Here is a 16184-nt window from a genome sequence, read left to right as displayed (position 1 = left end):
CTGAACAATGTTCTCACCCAATGAAATCTGGACAAGTCCTAGCAAACAAAAATTAATCAGAGATACTCACTGCTGGCGCTGAACAGATTCTCTCAACAATGGTTATCTCACGTAGCGCCTGCACTGGCACTACCACCAATCCAGATGCCAGGTAGATCCTATCTAGTATGGCAGCGCCAGGACAGTATCTGTCATGCGACAGCTTTAAAGGGGTCTCAACGTCGATATCATCGGCGAATACAATCGCTACGCCTGTTCTGCCTTCTCGAAGTCGAGCGCGTGGGTCCTGTGATGAATGAGGACTAAACAAAGAATCCCCTGTGTCCAGTCAAATAGTCAGCGCAAACACGTCTCGGCACTCACTTCACTGTTGACAGCTATAAACTCGAAAATGTAGACAACTTCGCTTATTTAGGAACCAGCATAACTTTCAATAATAATTTCAGCCTTAAGATCCAACGGAGAATAACTTTTGCCAACAAGTGCTACTTTGTACTGAGTTAGACAATTGAGAAGTAAACTCCTCTCTCGTCACAAATAATGCTCGTGCTAGTGTATGGCGCAGAAGCATGAAAAAAACAAACATCTAATGAGACTTCTCTTGGAGTTTTCCAGAGAAAAATGGAACGATGAACGTACGATCTTTACAACGATATAGACAGCGGCTTCGCTTGCTCGGCCATGTTATGCGAATGGACACCAATGCTCCAGCTCTGAAAGTATCAACGCGGAGTCCGCTTCTGATGGCAGAAGAAGAAAGAAAGCCTTTTTTGCGATGGAGAGATTAAGTGCTTTATTAGACTCGAGCAAAATCACTTAGACGGTTATAGCGCCAAATAAGAAGAAGAATTCGAATTTGTAATAGACTTCTTAATCTTTGTCGATTCGCAAGTATGCTAGGCTGAAATGCACTACATACATGTGTATGTATGTTCTTCAATGTAAAGTTGTCAACGCTAAGGGATTCATAAAGGAAACGCAATGGTGGCTGGTGACAAGCGGAAGAGAAGGAAGAAACCGCGTCCAAGATAATTCGAAGGTAATTTTATGAACTCCCCCGTTGTAATTCACATTTTCTACGTACATCCTTTATGAAGCTGCCGTTAAAAGAGCCAATGAATATGTGCTAATATTTCCCACCTACGCATTTCCTGCCATATTGCCTTATAAATAATACAGGGAAATTTGTATTAACTTACGCTCCCTGCGATTCGCATTGTTTACCGGAAATTATTTGTTTACATTCGCTTTATAAACTTCGCAGGCAATGTATTTACATATGCCAACAACACCAAAAAAACATGTACATATGTGTACATAAGTACCATGAATTGATATTTTTACTTGCTTTAATGCACAGACGACCTGGTGACAAAATTTTAAACAATGCATTATAACTGCACAGTAGTAAATTGCCGCTTGCGTCTTTGTAGCACAACCGCACATGCGACAGTGTGTTATGTTGCAAATTAAATTTTCCGACTTTTCTGTATGTGTTAAGCGAATGCATGGCCTTTTTATTAGGTTTTTGTGGTTAAACTGCCACTGCCACTGCAACAAAGGCGAAACAGCAAAACAATCAGCGCGTAATGGTTGGTTCAATGCATTCAAATGCGTTATGAAAAGATGACGTACATACGAGTACATACAGTCAGCGTCAAAAATATGCATAACCTGAGCTTTTGATGATTTTATTTATTTATATTTTCCAGAAAAATTTTTCTTATTTATTATTTTTTTTAAATATAACACCGTGCGACAAAAACAAAACAAATTTCAAAACACACGAAAGAATCGATATACTCACGGAACATTAGTTAAACTGCGTTTTTAATTTTTCACTCTGACGTCAGGTGTTTGTTTTTTTTTAAAGGACTTTGAAATTGATTATTAATTCAAAAAAATTATTTAAAAAATCAGTGCAATGTAGAATACCAATATGGGTACCAAATGAGAGAGAAAATTCCGTAGAATTTAAAACGGATAAAGTTTTTTGGTTTACCAGGACGAATGGGTATTGAAAATGCGCTTTTAATCAATTTTATAATTTTAAGTTAAAAAGTTTGCAGGACGAAATTCGATGAAGAGGTCGTGCGTATATTAGTCCTCAAACAATATTTTCTAAAAAAAAAAAAATAAAATTATTGCAAATTTTTAAGGATATTTAAGCACAAAATTTGTAAACGACATTTTCCATACCCATTCGTCCTTATGCACCCAAAAATATATTCTGTTATAATTCTACAGAATTTTTGGTTTTATATGATACCTTTGCTGTCATCACCGAGTTTTTTAAATAATTTTTTGAAATAATCATATTTTTTCAATTTCAAAGTCGTTTTAAACAAATTTTAACGTCAGAGAGAAAAACTGAGCATGGAGTTTTACTATAATATACCCATAGTTTCGGTAATATATTAATATTTTTTGTGTGGAAAATTTACTGCCACACGGTGTAATTCCACAGCAAAACCTAAAATAAATTTTTCTTTTAATTTCATACAGAACTCGGGAAAATGCAAGAAATTTTCATCAAAATTTAAAATATTTTAATTTGTTTACTTAGAGCAGAGCTCCCCAAACTTATTTTTCTCGTAGACCCCTTTCAAAACTTTACTGGTTCGGTGGACCCCCTGATGCTCATTTCTAACATATTCCCAAAGCACATCAAAAAATGTGAAGATTAAATCTAACGATGTAATTTTGCATCTCGGGTGAGTACAAAACCGAATTCGGAGTGGTAAAAATAAAAATAAAATATTTTCTTGTGTTCTATTTATTAAAATAATGTGATTACACACTTGCAAGTTTTAAAAAATAAAGCTCGTAAAGCCATGGAAGAACTATTTCGCTCTGAGGAGTTATATTTTTTAAGAGCACTAAGAAAACTCCTCACATGTTCGGCTCACTCATGAATTTGCATGTTTTGTATTTATCAAATGTTTTATCGCTCCGAGTTTTAAAGTGATGCGAAAAATATTCGTTACTCGCATTTTTAAAACACAAAACTTTAAACAACAGAACTGCAAAGCTTTTTAAGCCAAACTTCAAATTCAGAAACTAACAAAAAAGAAAAGATCGAATATAGATAAATCGATGATAAACAAACAAGCAAGCAAGAAGCTCAAGAAGTGTTCCACCGTTTCATCCTCTTCAAAGCAGGATGGGCAAATGGAGTTGTCATTTACGCCTATCACAGCCAGGTGTTTGTGCCACGTACCCCTTTCACTCCAACGTAGACCCCTGTCGAGACCTGGACCAGAAAAAGCAAAAAATACCAAGGAGTTTTCACCAAAATATTCAATTTTTGATTCGATTTCTTTGAAAAACTTTTAGTATGCAGTTTTGTAGCCCAATAATTTTTCGTTTAATAAAGTCGTAAAAATTGCACTTGATTTTTGAGATTTTTTGTCGAAGGTGTTGCACATTTTTTTTCAAATAACGCATGAACTAAATCTATTTTTATAAAAATTGAATGGGCTACAAAAGTGCATACTCAAAATTTTTCTAAAAAATCGAATTGAAAAGTTTACAATTTTGATGCAAATTTCTTGGTATTTCTTGCATTTTCCGAGTTCTGTATGAAATGCACTATATTTTATAAAAAATAGCAATCACCCAGCGTGCGCCTTAAAAGTCTTTTTGTGTTGTTACTCCCTCCCAAAACTCTTCTGGCTTAATTCATAAAAAAAAATAAAATAGATTTACAGAGCTTGTTTAAGTGAGTTTTTCACACAAATTTTCGATTTAAGAAACATACTTTATTTTTTATTAACGTATTTTAGAGGGTATTTAAATTTAGGAAATTTAATTTATACCCCTATAACTCTTTCTACGTATCGAGCACTTTCTTTAAAGGTATATTAATTCAGTAATTACCATATTTTATCGGCGGTCAACTTCCTTAACCCTCTTTTATTGTAATATTTCATTTATTTTATCAATTTAATGATTGAATAACATTTTTCAAACAGGTGGCAACCCTCCTCAAAAATATTTTTGGCAGTAAACTTTCCTAAACCTCTTTAGTTTGATACACATATTGCAATGATTAATTTATCTTATTAATAAAATCAAATTGAAATTTTCAAACAGGTGGTAGGTAGCCTTCCACACAATTTTTTTCCGACTCTAAGCCTTCTTAACCCTCTTTCTTTTGACAGCCATATTCGATATTTGCTTTATCTTATTAATTTGCTTAAACTTCAATTTTCTAAAAGTGGCAACTCTCTAATTTATTTTGAAGTTACACTTTTAGCAATGCATCGGTGAAAACTGCATTACATTCCATGCATTAGTTTTCGAGTGATGCGCGTACAGACAGACATACAAAAATTTTAAAAACTGTTGTTTTGGTTTCTGTTGCTCTAATATGTAATAGTGTAAGTATGAAGTGCATGGCTTTAAGTTGACTGCTGCAAATTGTCTTCCATCATAAACCGACAACTAAGCAACAGCTTTGCCTTGGCATTGTATTGCCAATGCGGTTGTAGAAGCCAACCGATTGACGCACCGAACAAACACTTGTGGTTTATGGCGGAAGCAAAATCTGTTTATGATGATGATGCACATATGGATAGTTGGATAGTAACCAAATGTGTAGGAATGGGTGTATGTACGTATTTCCGTGCAAATTTGCTACGACTCTGCAGCAATCTTTCGAACATTCTTCAGCACAATGAGAATGTTGCGGTTACTATTCAAAAGAAAATCCAATTAGAACTCTCTCTCTCTCATTACAGAATATGTATGTATTTAAAAAAAAACCCAATTAAGTTTTGTATTTTAGTTTTTATGACTGAGGTAAATAAAAAGTTTGTTGATATTTTTTAGTAGAAAATGACCGACATTAAAAGTGGGATCGAAGCTGAACATTTGAAAACACATTTGCAAGTCTGGCCGTAGCTGTTATTTGTTAGGTTCCAGCAGGTTCGTGTTGGAATGCCGTCAAAGGCAATACATAATTTTTATAGTTTTATTTTTAAATTACGAAAAAGCATCTGTGAAGTGAAGGACAAAATCGAAAGACGAAGAAAATTTATACAAGTTGAACATTTCAGGACTGTAGCTGAAAGCCGCACTCAGAAACGTTCATTAAATTAGCTCTAACGGGCACTTAACTAATGATCGTTAGATCAGTTAATTAATGTTTCCACTCAGAGTCAAAAATTATGAAATGAAAAATTTAAGTATGGCCGCAGCTGCGACCCTTATTGTGGCATCACTCACTTTTTTCGTTCAGTTTGAAATCAAATGTATAAATAAGTACTTGGGTGAGCAGAGCACTGGCGTGCCATTCGAGAGATTCGACTAATTTTATTTAGTTTTTTTCTTTTTTAATCTAATTTTCTTCTGATTTGTAGAATTTATTCTTTTAAAAAGGAAACAGTTTTTTTTATTTCATATAAAAATAATAAAACCTCTAACAGGCTAATTCTGGCATCTGTCTTTCAACTCATCTCAGTCTTCCGAAAGACAAAAGTCTTTATATTCCGGCAACTATCTTCAAAGCTCTTTTCGGTATTTCGGATGACTTAATAATTGAAAGATCTGCTAACGAGGAGGGTGGCGTTATTCTATTTATCGTTAACAATACGTTTTCTAAAAAGTAAACGAAATTAAAAAAATATTTTTTAAAAAACAAGAAACCTAAAAAATTGTCAAAATGAAAGTAAAAAATGAAAAAAGCTTAATTATAAAAGTTTCTACACATTAAATAAATTAAAAAATATTTATTTTTTAAACAATAAAACTTAGAAATTAAAAGAAAAATTAAAAAAAAATTCCATTGCCGAGGATTGAACTCGGATCTCTCGAATGGCACGAAAGTGCTCTGCTCACTGAGCCATTGCCACTATTACAGCAACGTTATCGAAATTGAAATTTATTGGAAACAAACAAAAAATTTCAAAATCATTCGTTAAAGAGTTAAAGAGTTAAGTAAAGGTTTTTCTTTACTTAACTTTAATGTTCATTAAATGGCGTTAACGAATCATTAAATGACTCTGAGTGGAAATTTTTTCAAATCGTTGATAAGGAACACCTTAAGTAATCATTAAACGACTCTGAGTGCGGCTGTCAGTGTACAGAGATGATTGCTGTTATTTGCTAACTTTCAGATGATGCGGGTTCAATTAATGTAATTAATAAAAGTAGTGAAAATTACAAAATTATTTTATGGACCTTTAAGATTAATAAACTAATCAATAAACCTTTACGACGCCTTGGTTGGCGTCCATACATGTACTAGTTTTTTGTTGATCATAAAGTTCTCTAAGTACGTCCAGCAGACTGAGGCATCATAGAACATAAATAGCTGGGCGGAATTACATCTGAGTGCATACATATATGTAGTACACTATCTGCATTTTAAAGTCCAATTCGATACCAATTATCCTGCCATTGGCATCCTGGCAGGTTATAGGCGCAACTTTTTATCATGGTGGCTGCCAGATTTCCATAAAACTGCGAAGAAAGGTCTTAAGTCGGTAGCGACTAGCTCAAAAATGTGTTTAAGACTGATTAAAAGATCGTAGAAAAAAGTGAGGAAGCATAGAATTGTGAGACCTACAATGTAAAGGGTTTATTTTGGTTCACACTGCACTTGTTCCCAGAATCATTTTTTTTTGCATAAATTCGATTTTTTGATTTATGGAATTTTTCTTTAAAAAATATGTTGATTAATTTACTGAACATAAAACTTAAGTTTTTATAATAAAAGCCAAAAGTTCTCTATTTTTAGGTCATACTTGAATTTGACTTTTAGACATACATTTTATTTTCGTTTTATATGTATATATTTTTTACTATTATCGAACAATAATTTGTATGCAAGAATAAACAGTTTTCAGTAATCTATGAAAATGACCTAATTAACCGATTTTTAGTCGAAACAAGTACAAAAACCGTTAATTTTTTATCTCTGCCCTAAAAATTTTCCTAACAACTTCTGATCATCGATACACAAAAAATTATCTTAAAATATTGATTCCTATGCTAAATAAATAAGTATGTTATGTGCAAGTACTCACTTTGGCCTTGACGTCAGACTAGGATCTGATGTTTTGCGTCGACTATTGCGATTGCGTTTTTGCGATAAACGCTCCTTGTACGATTCGGAGCGATTAACAGAGACGGGGGCGCTTTTATTCTGATGATGTTGATGTAAACTGTACACGCGTCAATTCCAAGTTCGAAATTGTGTATTTATAATGATGTGATTCGTTGCGCGCCACGCGCATTTGGCGGAAAAGGCATGCAAATTCAAATCAAATTAGTTTATGGCAATAAAAGCACAAAAAAAAATAAATAAAAATCAAAAATAAAACACAAAAACTACTCACCGTTCTCGGCGTGCATCCTTCCCTTCTGCTGCGTCCTGCGCATTCGCATCGGCGGCAGCTGTACCTCCCATGTCGGCCACTTCGCCTGACAACGGTACATTGGATTCGCGTGTGCCGCGTCCCAATGCGCCTTTGCCGACAATGCCAGCGCCTGTTTCGCCGCCCGAACCGCCGGCTGGGTATGCAGCGCTCGATGGCAAACGTAGCTGTACATCGTCTGTGTTGTCGGCGGACGTTGTGGCGGCGGCATTGCCGTTGGAGCGCAGCGCTTGGTTGCCTGCATCCGGTCTGCGATCGGAGGGTTGCCGCACTATGGATGATGCGTGCAAGCGTTCTGTAAATGGAATGAGAGCGGAAAGTGAGATGATGAAAAAATGATTAGTTAGGCGATCAAGAGTTGGAATCGTAAGATATTTGGAATTTAAAGAAAAAATCAATCACTATTGTATGTATGTAAATAAACATGTAATATTTTAAAAGATCTGTATTAAGGCTAGTAGATGATAGCGTATGCCATATAAGTATATCTTAAAAAAATTATTATATATGAGCAAATTAGTTGTTAAATTTTTCGACAAAAGCGCGTTGTTGGTCGAAAATGGTGGCACACTTATCTTAGATAATGAATTATCTTAAGATTTAAATATAGAACAATATTTCATCGCGAAATTTTATTTAAATGAAAACTTAAAAAAGATATAGTAAAAAAGTAAAATAACATATATCCATAGTTGTGCATGTAACGTAAACCCTCCCTAGCATCATACATAACTAGCCAGCCAACACGTTTACTCGCACGCCATTACTTTAAAGTCATATTATTTAAAAGTAATTAATTATTGGCGTGGAAGATTTTTGCACAGTATTCCTTATGCACATACATATCACCTTCCTAATGTACAAAACGATTTTAGAATGAATTTCGAGTGTGCCAACAAAAATTAAAAAAATAGAATTTTGCCATTTTTTAATTTGGTGGCATACTCTTTGAAATTTCACGGATATGTTGTATTTGATGCCAATGTTCATTGCCTCTAATATGAACATCCTATTTGAAAACTTTTGAAAGTTATTGAAATAATCAATTATGACTTTTTCGAGTGACAATGAAAGAATTAGTAATTTCGGTACTTTTTTGCCTAAATAAACGTTCTAAGACTAAAATTGTTCAAATAATTGATTTATTTTTTATTGCACTTGCTTCTGTAACTCCATCGATTGAAATATATGCAAGAAAAATGCTTTTGCGTTTTTTCTTTTAGCGAGAGAAGGAAGTGCAAGAAAAAAACAACACGTGAGATTTGCTCATATACAATTCTACTCGGATATTCTCTAGAATAAAAAAAAATGGTGCAACCCATTTCAAGTGACATCCCGGTAAGGAAATTAGAAACTCTAAGAGACTCTATTGGGTTTAATCATATGTAGTCGGCAGTAGCCTACTGACCTTTCTGCTAAATGTGATGAAAATGATCGCGGATTTGCTCTTAGCAGTCTTTTTTTTTTTTAAGGAAACACCCTTCCATTGACGGCGAAATACGGCTACTAACTAAGCAGATGTACAGAGCCCGCACGCTACAATCACTGAATGTTGCAGTCGTAATGGTTTAAAGGTCGATCCGCGAAAAACTAGTGCCGAAAGCTTCTTCAGAAAAAGGAAAGCGGACTGACTAATTGAATAATTTTTTCATGAAGTCGAGATACCCTTCTCCAAAGAAGTTAAATTTCTTTCGATAACGAGCTGTTGTGGAACTCACACCTGAATAAAGTTGTGCCAAAGACAGGGAGCTCGGTATAGATCAGCCGACTTAATTGCGGGATAAAATACAAAAGAGTAGCCTTCTGGTGGGTAAACACGGAAGTCGAATCCAAAGGCTGGTCTTGCTGAGGTATCTGTGAAGTTCCAACTAGAATTCGGTGTTGCAATAAATAAACTAGGCTTGCAATGATTAGGTGACTGGCTTCGTTCTCTGACAACAATGTAATCTCAACACACCTATCTATGCAAGATTTCTGGACTCCAAGCTGAGGCCGAATATTCGACACTTGATAAATAAATCATGCTTGTTACTTACTAACTAATTTTATTTTTTAGTTTTTGCTCACCAACACTTAATTGCTTGTAGAATTCTGCACGCTTTCCAGCGCCCGCGCTTGCACTTCCACCTATACCGCCACTAACACCAACACCTCCTTCGCTGGCCGTCGTCAACGATACCTGACCCTTGCGTTGCTTCTTGGCCACTTTGCTAGCTGCCGCAGCCGCTGCAGCTGCGACCGCTCTCCGATTCCGATAGTTATTCGTTTTCTCATTAATCTTGGCCGCCACTCTCGAGGTGAGAGATGGGGAAGATGATTTGCGCTTTATGACTGTTGTTTGTGTCCCCGTCTCATCAGTCGTTACAAAACCTGGCGGCGATAATAAATTCGATGTGGATGAAGTTGAGCCGGAAGTATTGGAGTTGGGCGGCGATGTATCCATGCCACTTACGCTACCACCACGGCTACTACCGCCGCCGCCGTCGCCAGCGTAACTACTGCTGCTGGCAGCTCTGGCTCTCTCCTCGCGTTCCAACTCGTCGCATGAATAGAAAGCTTCATCCTCGAAGTTACCACTGCTTTTGCTGCTCTTCGAGCTATTCGAACAGTTACGTTTCACTTTGGCGTCCAACGCTTTCTGTGTATCCTCCTCAGCTAAGCATTTGTATATTTCTCTATTGGTACACTCGTCCACCTCTACTGACTTCTTTTTCTGCTTTTTTTGTTTCTTCTTTTTGTCCTTGTCACCGATGCCTTTCGTGCAACTGTCGGGCGCTTCTTGACACCCGTAATTGTTGTTGTTATTCAAGTGATCGCAAAATGAATTCTTGAGATTTTGTTTCTTCACCAACACTACGTTACGCTCGGCCTTGGCGTCATGCTCCTTTGGCGCTTCAGCCACAACGCCGTCGGGCGAATATTTCAACGCAATTGGCATGGGCTTGCAGGTGGACGCCATAGAGATGACTGTGGTTGCTGCTTCCGAGATCGACTTGCGGCGCGTCAAAGTAAATTCTTCAGTATTGATGAATTTCTTGTTGTTCATCACAAACTTGACAAGCGCTTGTAAGTTAAGATTATTATGCGCGCGTGACTGCTTCTTCGCCGCCTCCTTTTCAGCGCGTTTATCCTTTTTCTTCTGCGGGCTGACGGCTTCGCCGACAGACTCCCCCATCGTGGATGCAGCCGCTGCAGCAGCCACACGCTCAGCCGCTGCCACTTTACGCGCACTACGCGAACGCTTCAAGCTCTCACGTTTCTCCAGCTCAGCCATCTTCGTCTTAGAAGAACTCTTCTCGACGCGGTTATGCTTGTATTTCGGATCGGTAAGCAGTATCTTCTTCTCTTTACCATTGACACGTTTGGGCGATAAATTTTCTTCCTCAGCATCACTGCTTTCGTCATCCGTATCGGTAGAGTCTGTGTCCTCGTCAGCATCGCTATCCTCATCATCAGTGTATGCGACGACGTTTGTGGTAGACTTCATCTTCGTGCTCTTCGGTGTGAACTCACTTAAAGCCGAAAGCGGCCTTAAAGCCGGTGGCGCTTCAGCGCTCTCGAGTGAACCTTGCCGGCGCGCTGAGGAGGAAGTAAACTTGTAGAACTTGCGCTTTGGTGGATCAGTTTTGATGGACTTGAGCGTAGTTTTCTTGTGCTCCGGCTTAGGGTCGCTGAGCAATAGCAGCGTGGTGGTCTCACCCTCTGGTCCATTCAACAAAATATCGACTTCGTTTTTATGCAGCGTTTTTTGGTTGCCGTTGGTCACATTATCAGTAGCCGACAGACGCTCTTGCGTCACTTCTGTACCGCCACGCTCCTTCTCTGCATCCTCGTCTGCCTCCTCCAATGAGGTGGATTTGTCTGCTTGCAAGATGAAATGTGGCGATTTGGAACGCTTACGTGTCGGCATCTGACCGGTGGATTTGCGTCGAAAGCTCGCACGTCGAAACTTCTCAAAACGCGATGGTTCACTGCCGCCCGAATTGGGCACCGTCAAGGAATTCGATGTATTGCTGGCGAGTGTGGGTGAGGCATCGTCTGTGGAATCTGCACCACTGCCCCCACCGCTACTGCTTCCGCCACCCGAGAGGCGGAACCACATTTTGTCGCGCAGCTTCTCCAGCGTGAGTAAGTCTTCTTACGTTTTTTTCGGCAAAGCAACCACAATATACAAGATTTTAATAATTTTTTTGGTTTTTTATTTTTATTGCACTGCAATTTTATTGCACACTAACACTTTTGTATGTAGTTTGTTTATGTATGTATGTAACACATATGTTTTAACATTTAACGCTCAGCGCGTTCTGTAAAAAAATTTTATTCTACAGCGGCATCGGTCGTATCACTGCTTTTGGCGGCGTTCATCCCCTTCTTATGTTGCACTGTAAGTAATTTTATCAACCGTAAGCATTTACTTCAATTGTCTCTGTAGTTGTGCTGCAGTTTGTGAATTTTGCGATTTTCGTAAATTTTGCGTGATTTCGTATCGTTTTATTTTTCGTATTAATTTTGAGTTCGTTACAATTGTGCTCGACCAAATACATTTCCTAAAGATCAAATAAGTTTAATGAAAAATTAAAATGGAAATTTTCGCGTCTAAAGAAGTCGAGTAGCACGTCGCGTCCGTTCACTTTGTCGCCGCGTTTTCGTGTGTGCGATGTTGTTGGCAATTTAGGCTGCACTGAAATAGGTTTTTGGCAAACCAATTTTATTTTGGTCATTTGAATTGTAGCGAAAATGCCATTAAATTGCAGAAGCCATGTTTTGAAAATATTTGAAAAAAAAGAAATGGCGGAAAAGGAGGGCAGGAAGGAAGGAATATTTGAAAAAAAAAGAAATGGCGGTAAAGGAGGGCAGGAAGGAAGGTTATGAAAAGTTGAGAGTACACGTACGATTGTGTGTCATAAATGTAAGTGGTCAGAAGTGCAGAGAGATTCACGATTGTGAGAGAGACGAAAGCGAAATTCAAGAAAACAAAACGAGAGAAAGAACCAACGTAAACACTTTTCATTGCCAATTTTTAGCTAACTTTTTAATAATAATGTGACTGATAATTACTGAGGTGGAAGATCAAGGCTTGTGAAAAAACTTTGGAAAAAATGTACATGCGGCAAGGCAATAAAAGGAGAATCTACGAGAAAAATGGCTCCATATTAAGAAATAGATTTTCGGACTTAAAAAACAGTTGGGCTATCAACTTATATAGTAAAAAAATATGATTCTCTAGTGTATTTTGTTAACCAGATAACCAGACAGGTGTGAATACTCCAAAAGTCATTGTACTTAGCGCATAAGAGTCAGTGATATGAAAGAGATCGTTGGCCTTACTTAAACCCTTTCAGAACCCGGATATTAAAGGTATACTAATTAAGGCATATGTTTTAGATTATGATTTATTGTGAGCTATATAAAAATAAATACGCGTACTTTGACGACAAAAACATAGACAATTTTTTATCATTTCTTGTAAAAGAGATATGTATATTAGGGTGGTCCTTAAAAAAATTAAAATCATGGGGAAACTCTTTATTTTGTTCTACGTGCAAAATAAAGACATAAAGACGAAAGTTTCAAATTTTGAAGGAAATAAGGGTCGCTACCAGGGTTTGAAAAAATTTGTTTCTTTTGTCCTAAAAATTCGATCACATCTTGACTTTTAACAGCTGTAACTCAGCGAGCTTATGAATTTGTATAAATAAGTTTCAATAGTATATCAAATTTACCAAATTTCTAGTGAAAATTTTGTAAAATGTTAGCGATTTAAAAAATTTAATTTTTCAAAGACTGGTATTCACCACAAAAATTGGTTTCAAATTTGGAAATTTTCGTGAAGATCTTGATTTTGTACGTAGAGCGAAATAAAGGGGTGCCCTATATAAAATGTAAATGTTGATATTTTAAGGACTATCCTAATGTATGTACATATACTGACGGGAGAGATAATATAAACCTGTTACTTTGATCTGTTTTGGATGCCTTGATTTTGTACTTATAACAAAATAACGGGATGCCCCATATAAAATTTAGATGTTGACATATTTAATGGCGCCCGTAATTTACATACACTGAAGGGGGAAATAATAGAAACGCGTTACTTTGATCATCTATATTTATAATTGTTATTCAGAATATTTAGAAAAAAATGTAGGTATGAGTTTCATAGCCTTTTAATTTTAGTAAAGTGCGAGTTTCAAGTGCCTTCAAAATAATTTTGATTTTTAATGCTTTTTTTTTGCTGAAGGGTTTCTTCTTTATGTGAAATCTGTATACATACATCACTGGATAAATTAATACTTCAAAATTTTCCAAGCTATGTGCCTTACAGAAGCTTTTTACACATATCTCAGGTATTTAATTTGTAAATTCTCAAAAATAATTACTTTAGTTTTACAGAAAACCCACTCAAAAAACAATTGCACAACGTTCAACGGCCATAGAAATTCACACACGGACGACGCTCAAAAAAAGTGAACCGCAGGCCAAAATTGCAATTAATAAAGAATATTTATTTAATCGAACGTGCGTTATTCGTTTCGTAGTTTCGTATAGACTAAAGTGATTAAACACTTTTTTTGCGCAAAACGCCTATTAACAGTTGCTTTCATTAAAAATAAAAAAAAACTTCAGAAAATATTCACAATCGAACCGAATTGGCGATAAGATGGACGGAATCAGTGTTGCCACAAAATCTTTTATTTTTTACCAAAATCACCGGAAAAAGTTATCGAATTCAACAAAAAATTACCAAACTTATTTTATGTGCAGAACTGTACAAACATACATATCGATGCCTTTCTGCATCAAAAAGAAAATTTTGAAAAAAATGTCGCTTACGTTATTTGGGCAGTTAGGGCTCGATATGTCTGTACATATGTATATCCGCAGATACCAAGCTTTTCAGGCAATCAGCGCTCCATTAACCAAAATTTTTTACGAAAGTTTGTTGATTTTTTTAACTATTGAACAAAGTTTGAAATTTGATTTTTTTTTTTGAGTTCTCTTAAAGAGAGAATAATATTTTTACAAAAAATAACCAAAATAAAATTATGAAAAAAAACAACCTGTTAAAACTTATCAAAATATGCTGCGGTTATAATTTTTTCGACCACTGTATGTAAATAAATGACAAGAAAATACATAAAAAATTCAACGCTTGAAGGAAAGCTTTCGACTCACACATAGACAGAGTGAGTGCCGTAGCTTCTTGAAGGAGAACATACATATTTACGTAGAATTCTACTCATATATAATCCTGCCGGGTACACCGGAAAATTTATGGCAATTGAAAAGCTGACGAACTGACAGGGAAAGGTAGGACCACCCAAAACCTTCCAGGAAAGGACACTTTCAAGCGGTTTGCTAAAGAACACACCATTCTAGTAGCCAAGGAACGCTGGAAAAATTTCCGCCTTGCGAAACTTTCAGGATTGCCTGGTATTTCTATAATGTGGAATCAGAACCAATATTGACCTATTTGACATGTAAGACCGAATCGAAAAAGTTATCAAATTGAAAGATAAAGAAAAAATTACCAATTTTGGTTAAAAATTCCAATGCGGCAACGCTGGACGGAATATAGAATACGATTGCGGGCAACGCTATCTATGAACGAAGAAGAAGAAGTAGAAACACACTCATTCGGCAAGAGTTAAAAATAATAAATATCACAAAAGAATTATGAAAGCAATAAAAAATTGCATTGGGAAACAAGAGCGGTGCAGAATGCAACAAACAGACAGAGACTTTGAACGGAATCTGGGAATGTGGGAATCGGTGAAACTGATTTGACTTATATGACTTGACAATCGACGACGCTTGTGTTTGAAGCAACAAAATGCGAAAAAGATGACCAAAGCAAAAAGCAATAAAAAGCTAATATAGAACATGTTGAAGAAAGAGTAGAAAAAAAGAGAAATAAAAACAAACAAAAATAAATAAAAAATATATGTACATAAATAAAAAAATACAAAAGAAGGCATAGATAGAAAAAATGCCATAAAGTGCGCATTCAACAAACTCAGTATACACATTAATTGGCTTGACACTACTCAGCGCTTATACATGTATCATATACATATATGTAGTATGTAAGTATATATTCAGAAGTGCCCGTAAGCCATTTGTCATATGCTGCAGTGATGGAGCACTGTGATTGACGAGGAAAAGGTGAAGGTGTAGATTAAAGAGAGGAAAACGCCAAAAGAACGAAATAAATAATAAACTAAATACAAATATGTAAGCAGGTATTCGCCGAAGTGGTGAATGAAGTCAGTGAGACGTTTCCATGCTTTTAGTTTTTGCAAATGATGTCATCAGTTTTGTGTTCATAGATATTTATTGCTAAGTCAAAATGAATAAATCAACTAAACAAAAACAAAAAACACACACTGGCGGAAACTCAAAAGCAGACAGAATGACTATACAACAACTACAATAGAATAAACTATGTAATTGTTGAAGGTGTCAAAACACTTTGGCAGGCGCTCAACGATAAGGGGGCATTTGAGTATGAGGCACCACTTGGCTCAAATGAAATGTACAATGATTGTAAAAAATGAAGATTATTAGCTTTGTAAGCTAATGTAAATGCGCCGAGTTGACTATTGGTGGCATTAAGAGTTAAACGGTACAATGAAAACAATAAACACAAAAATTATTTTTTAAATATTTACATTAAACTATTGCACAGTGGGCCAAAACTGGCATTGATTGTCCCCCTAGAATGGTAAACATATTTTTTAGCCCTTTAATTGGCAAACATCGCCTATGAGGCGGATTTTATAAAAAACTCATATTTCACCA

The 16184-nt window shown here is 36.2% G+C and overlaps 1 protein-coding gene across 10 annotated transcripts in view; it reads right to left on the bottom strand.

Annotated features, from left to right (window-relative positions):
* LOC118744410 overlaps window positions 1-16184 on the bottom strand; it is a 397231-nt gene that overhangs the window by 127759 nt on the left and 253288 nt on the right. For all 10 annotated transcript variants that reach the window (XM_036477417.1, XM_036477408.1, XM_036477411.1 and 7 more), the window contains 2 exons: window positions 7344-7677; window positions 7032-7169 (listed from right to left, as the gene is read on the bottom strand). In XM_036477417.1, the coding sequence (XP_036333310.1) occupies window positions 7032-7169; window positions 7344-7677 (472 nt within the window). The remainder of the gene's footprint in view (window positions 1-7031; window positions 7170-7343; window positions 7678-16184) is intronic.

This window comes from Rhagoletis pomonella, unplaced genomic scaffold, assembly GCF_013731165.1.
Source record: "Rhagoletis pomonella isolate Grant_MI unplaced genomic scaffold, Rhpom_1.0 Rhpom_scaffold_00008, whole genome shotgun sequence".
In the NCBI taxonomy this organism is placed as follows: domain Eukaryota; kingdom Metazoa; phylum Arthropoda; class Insecta; order Diptera; family Tephritidae; genus Rhagoletis; species Rhagoletis pomonella.
Note: the sequence above shows the minus strand (reverse complement) of the source record. Positions and strands in the feature narration are given on the sequence as shown.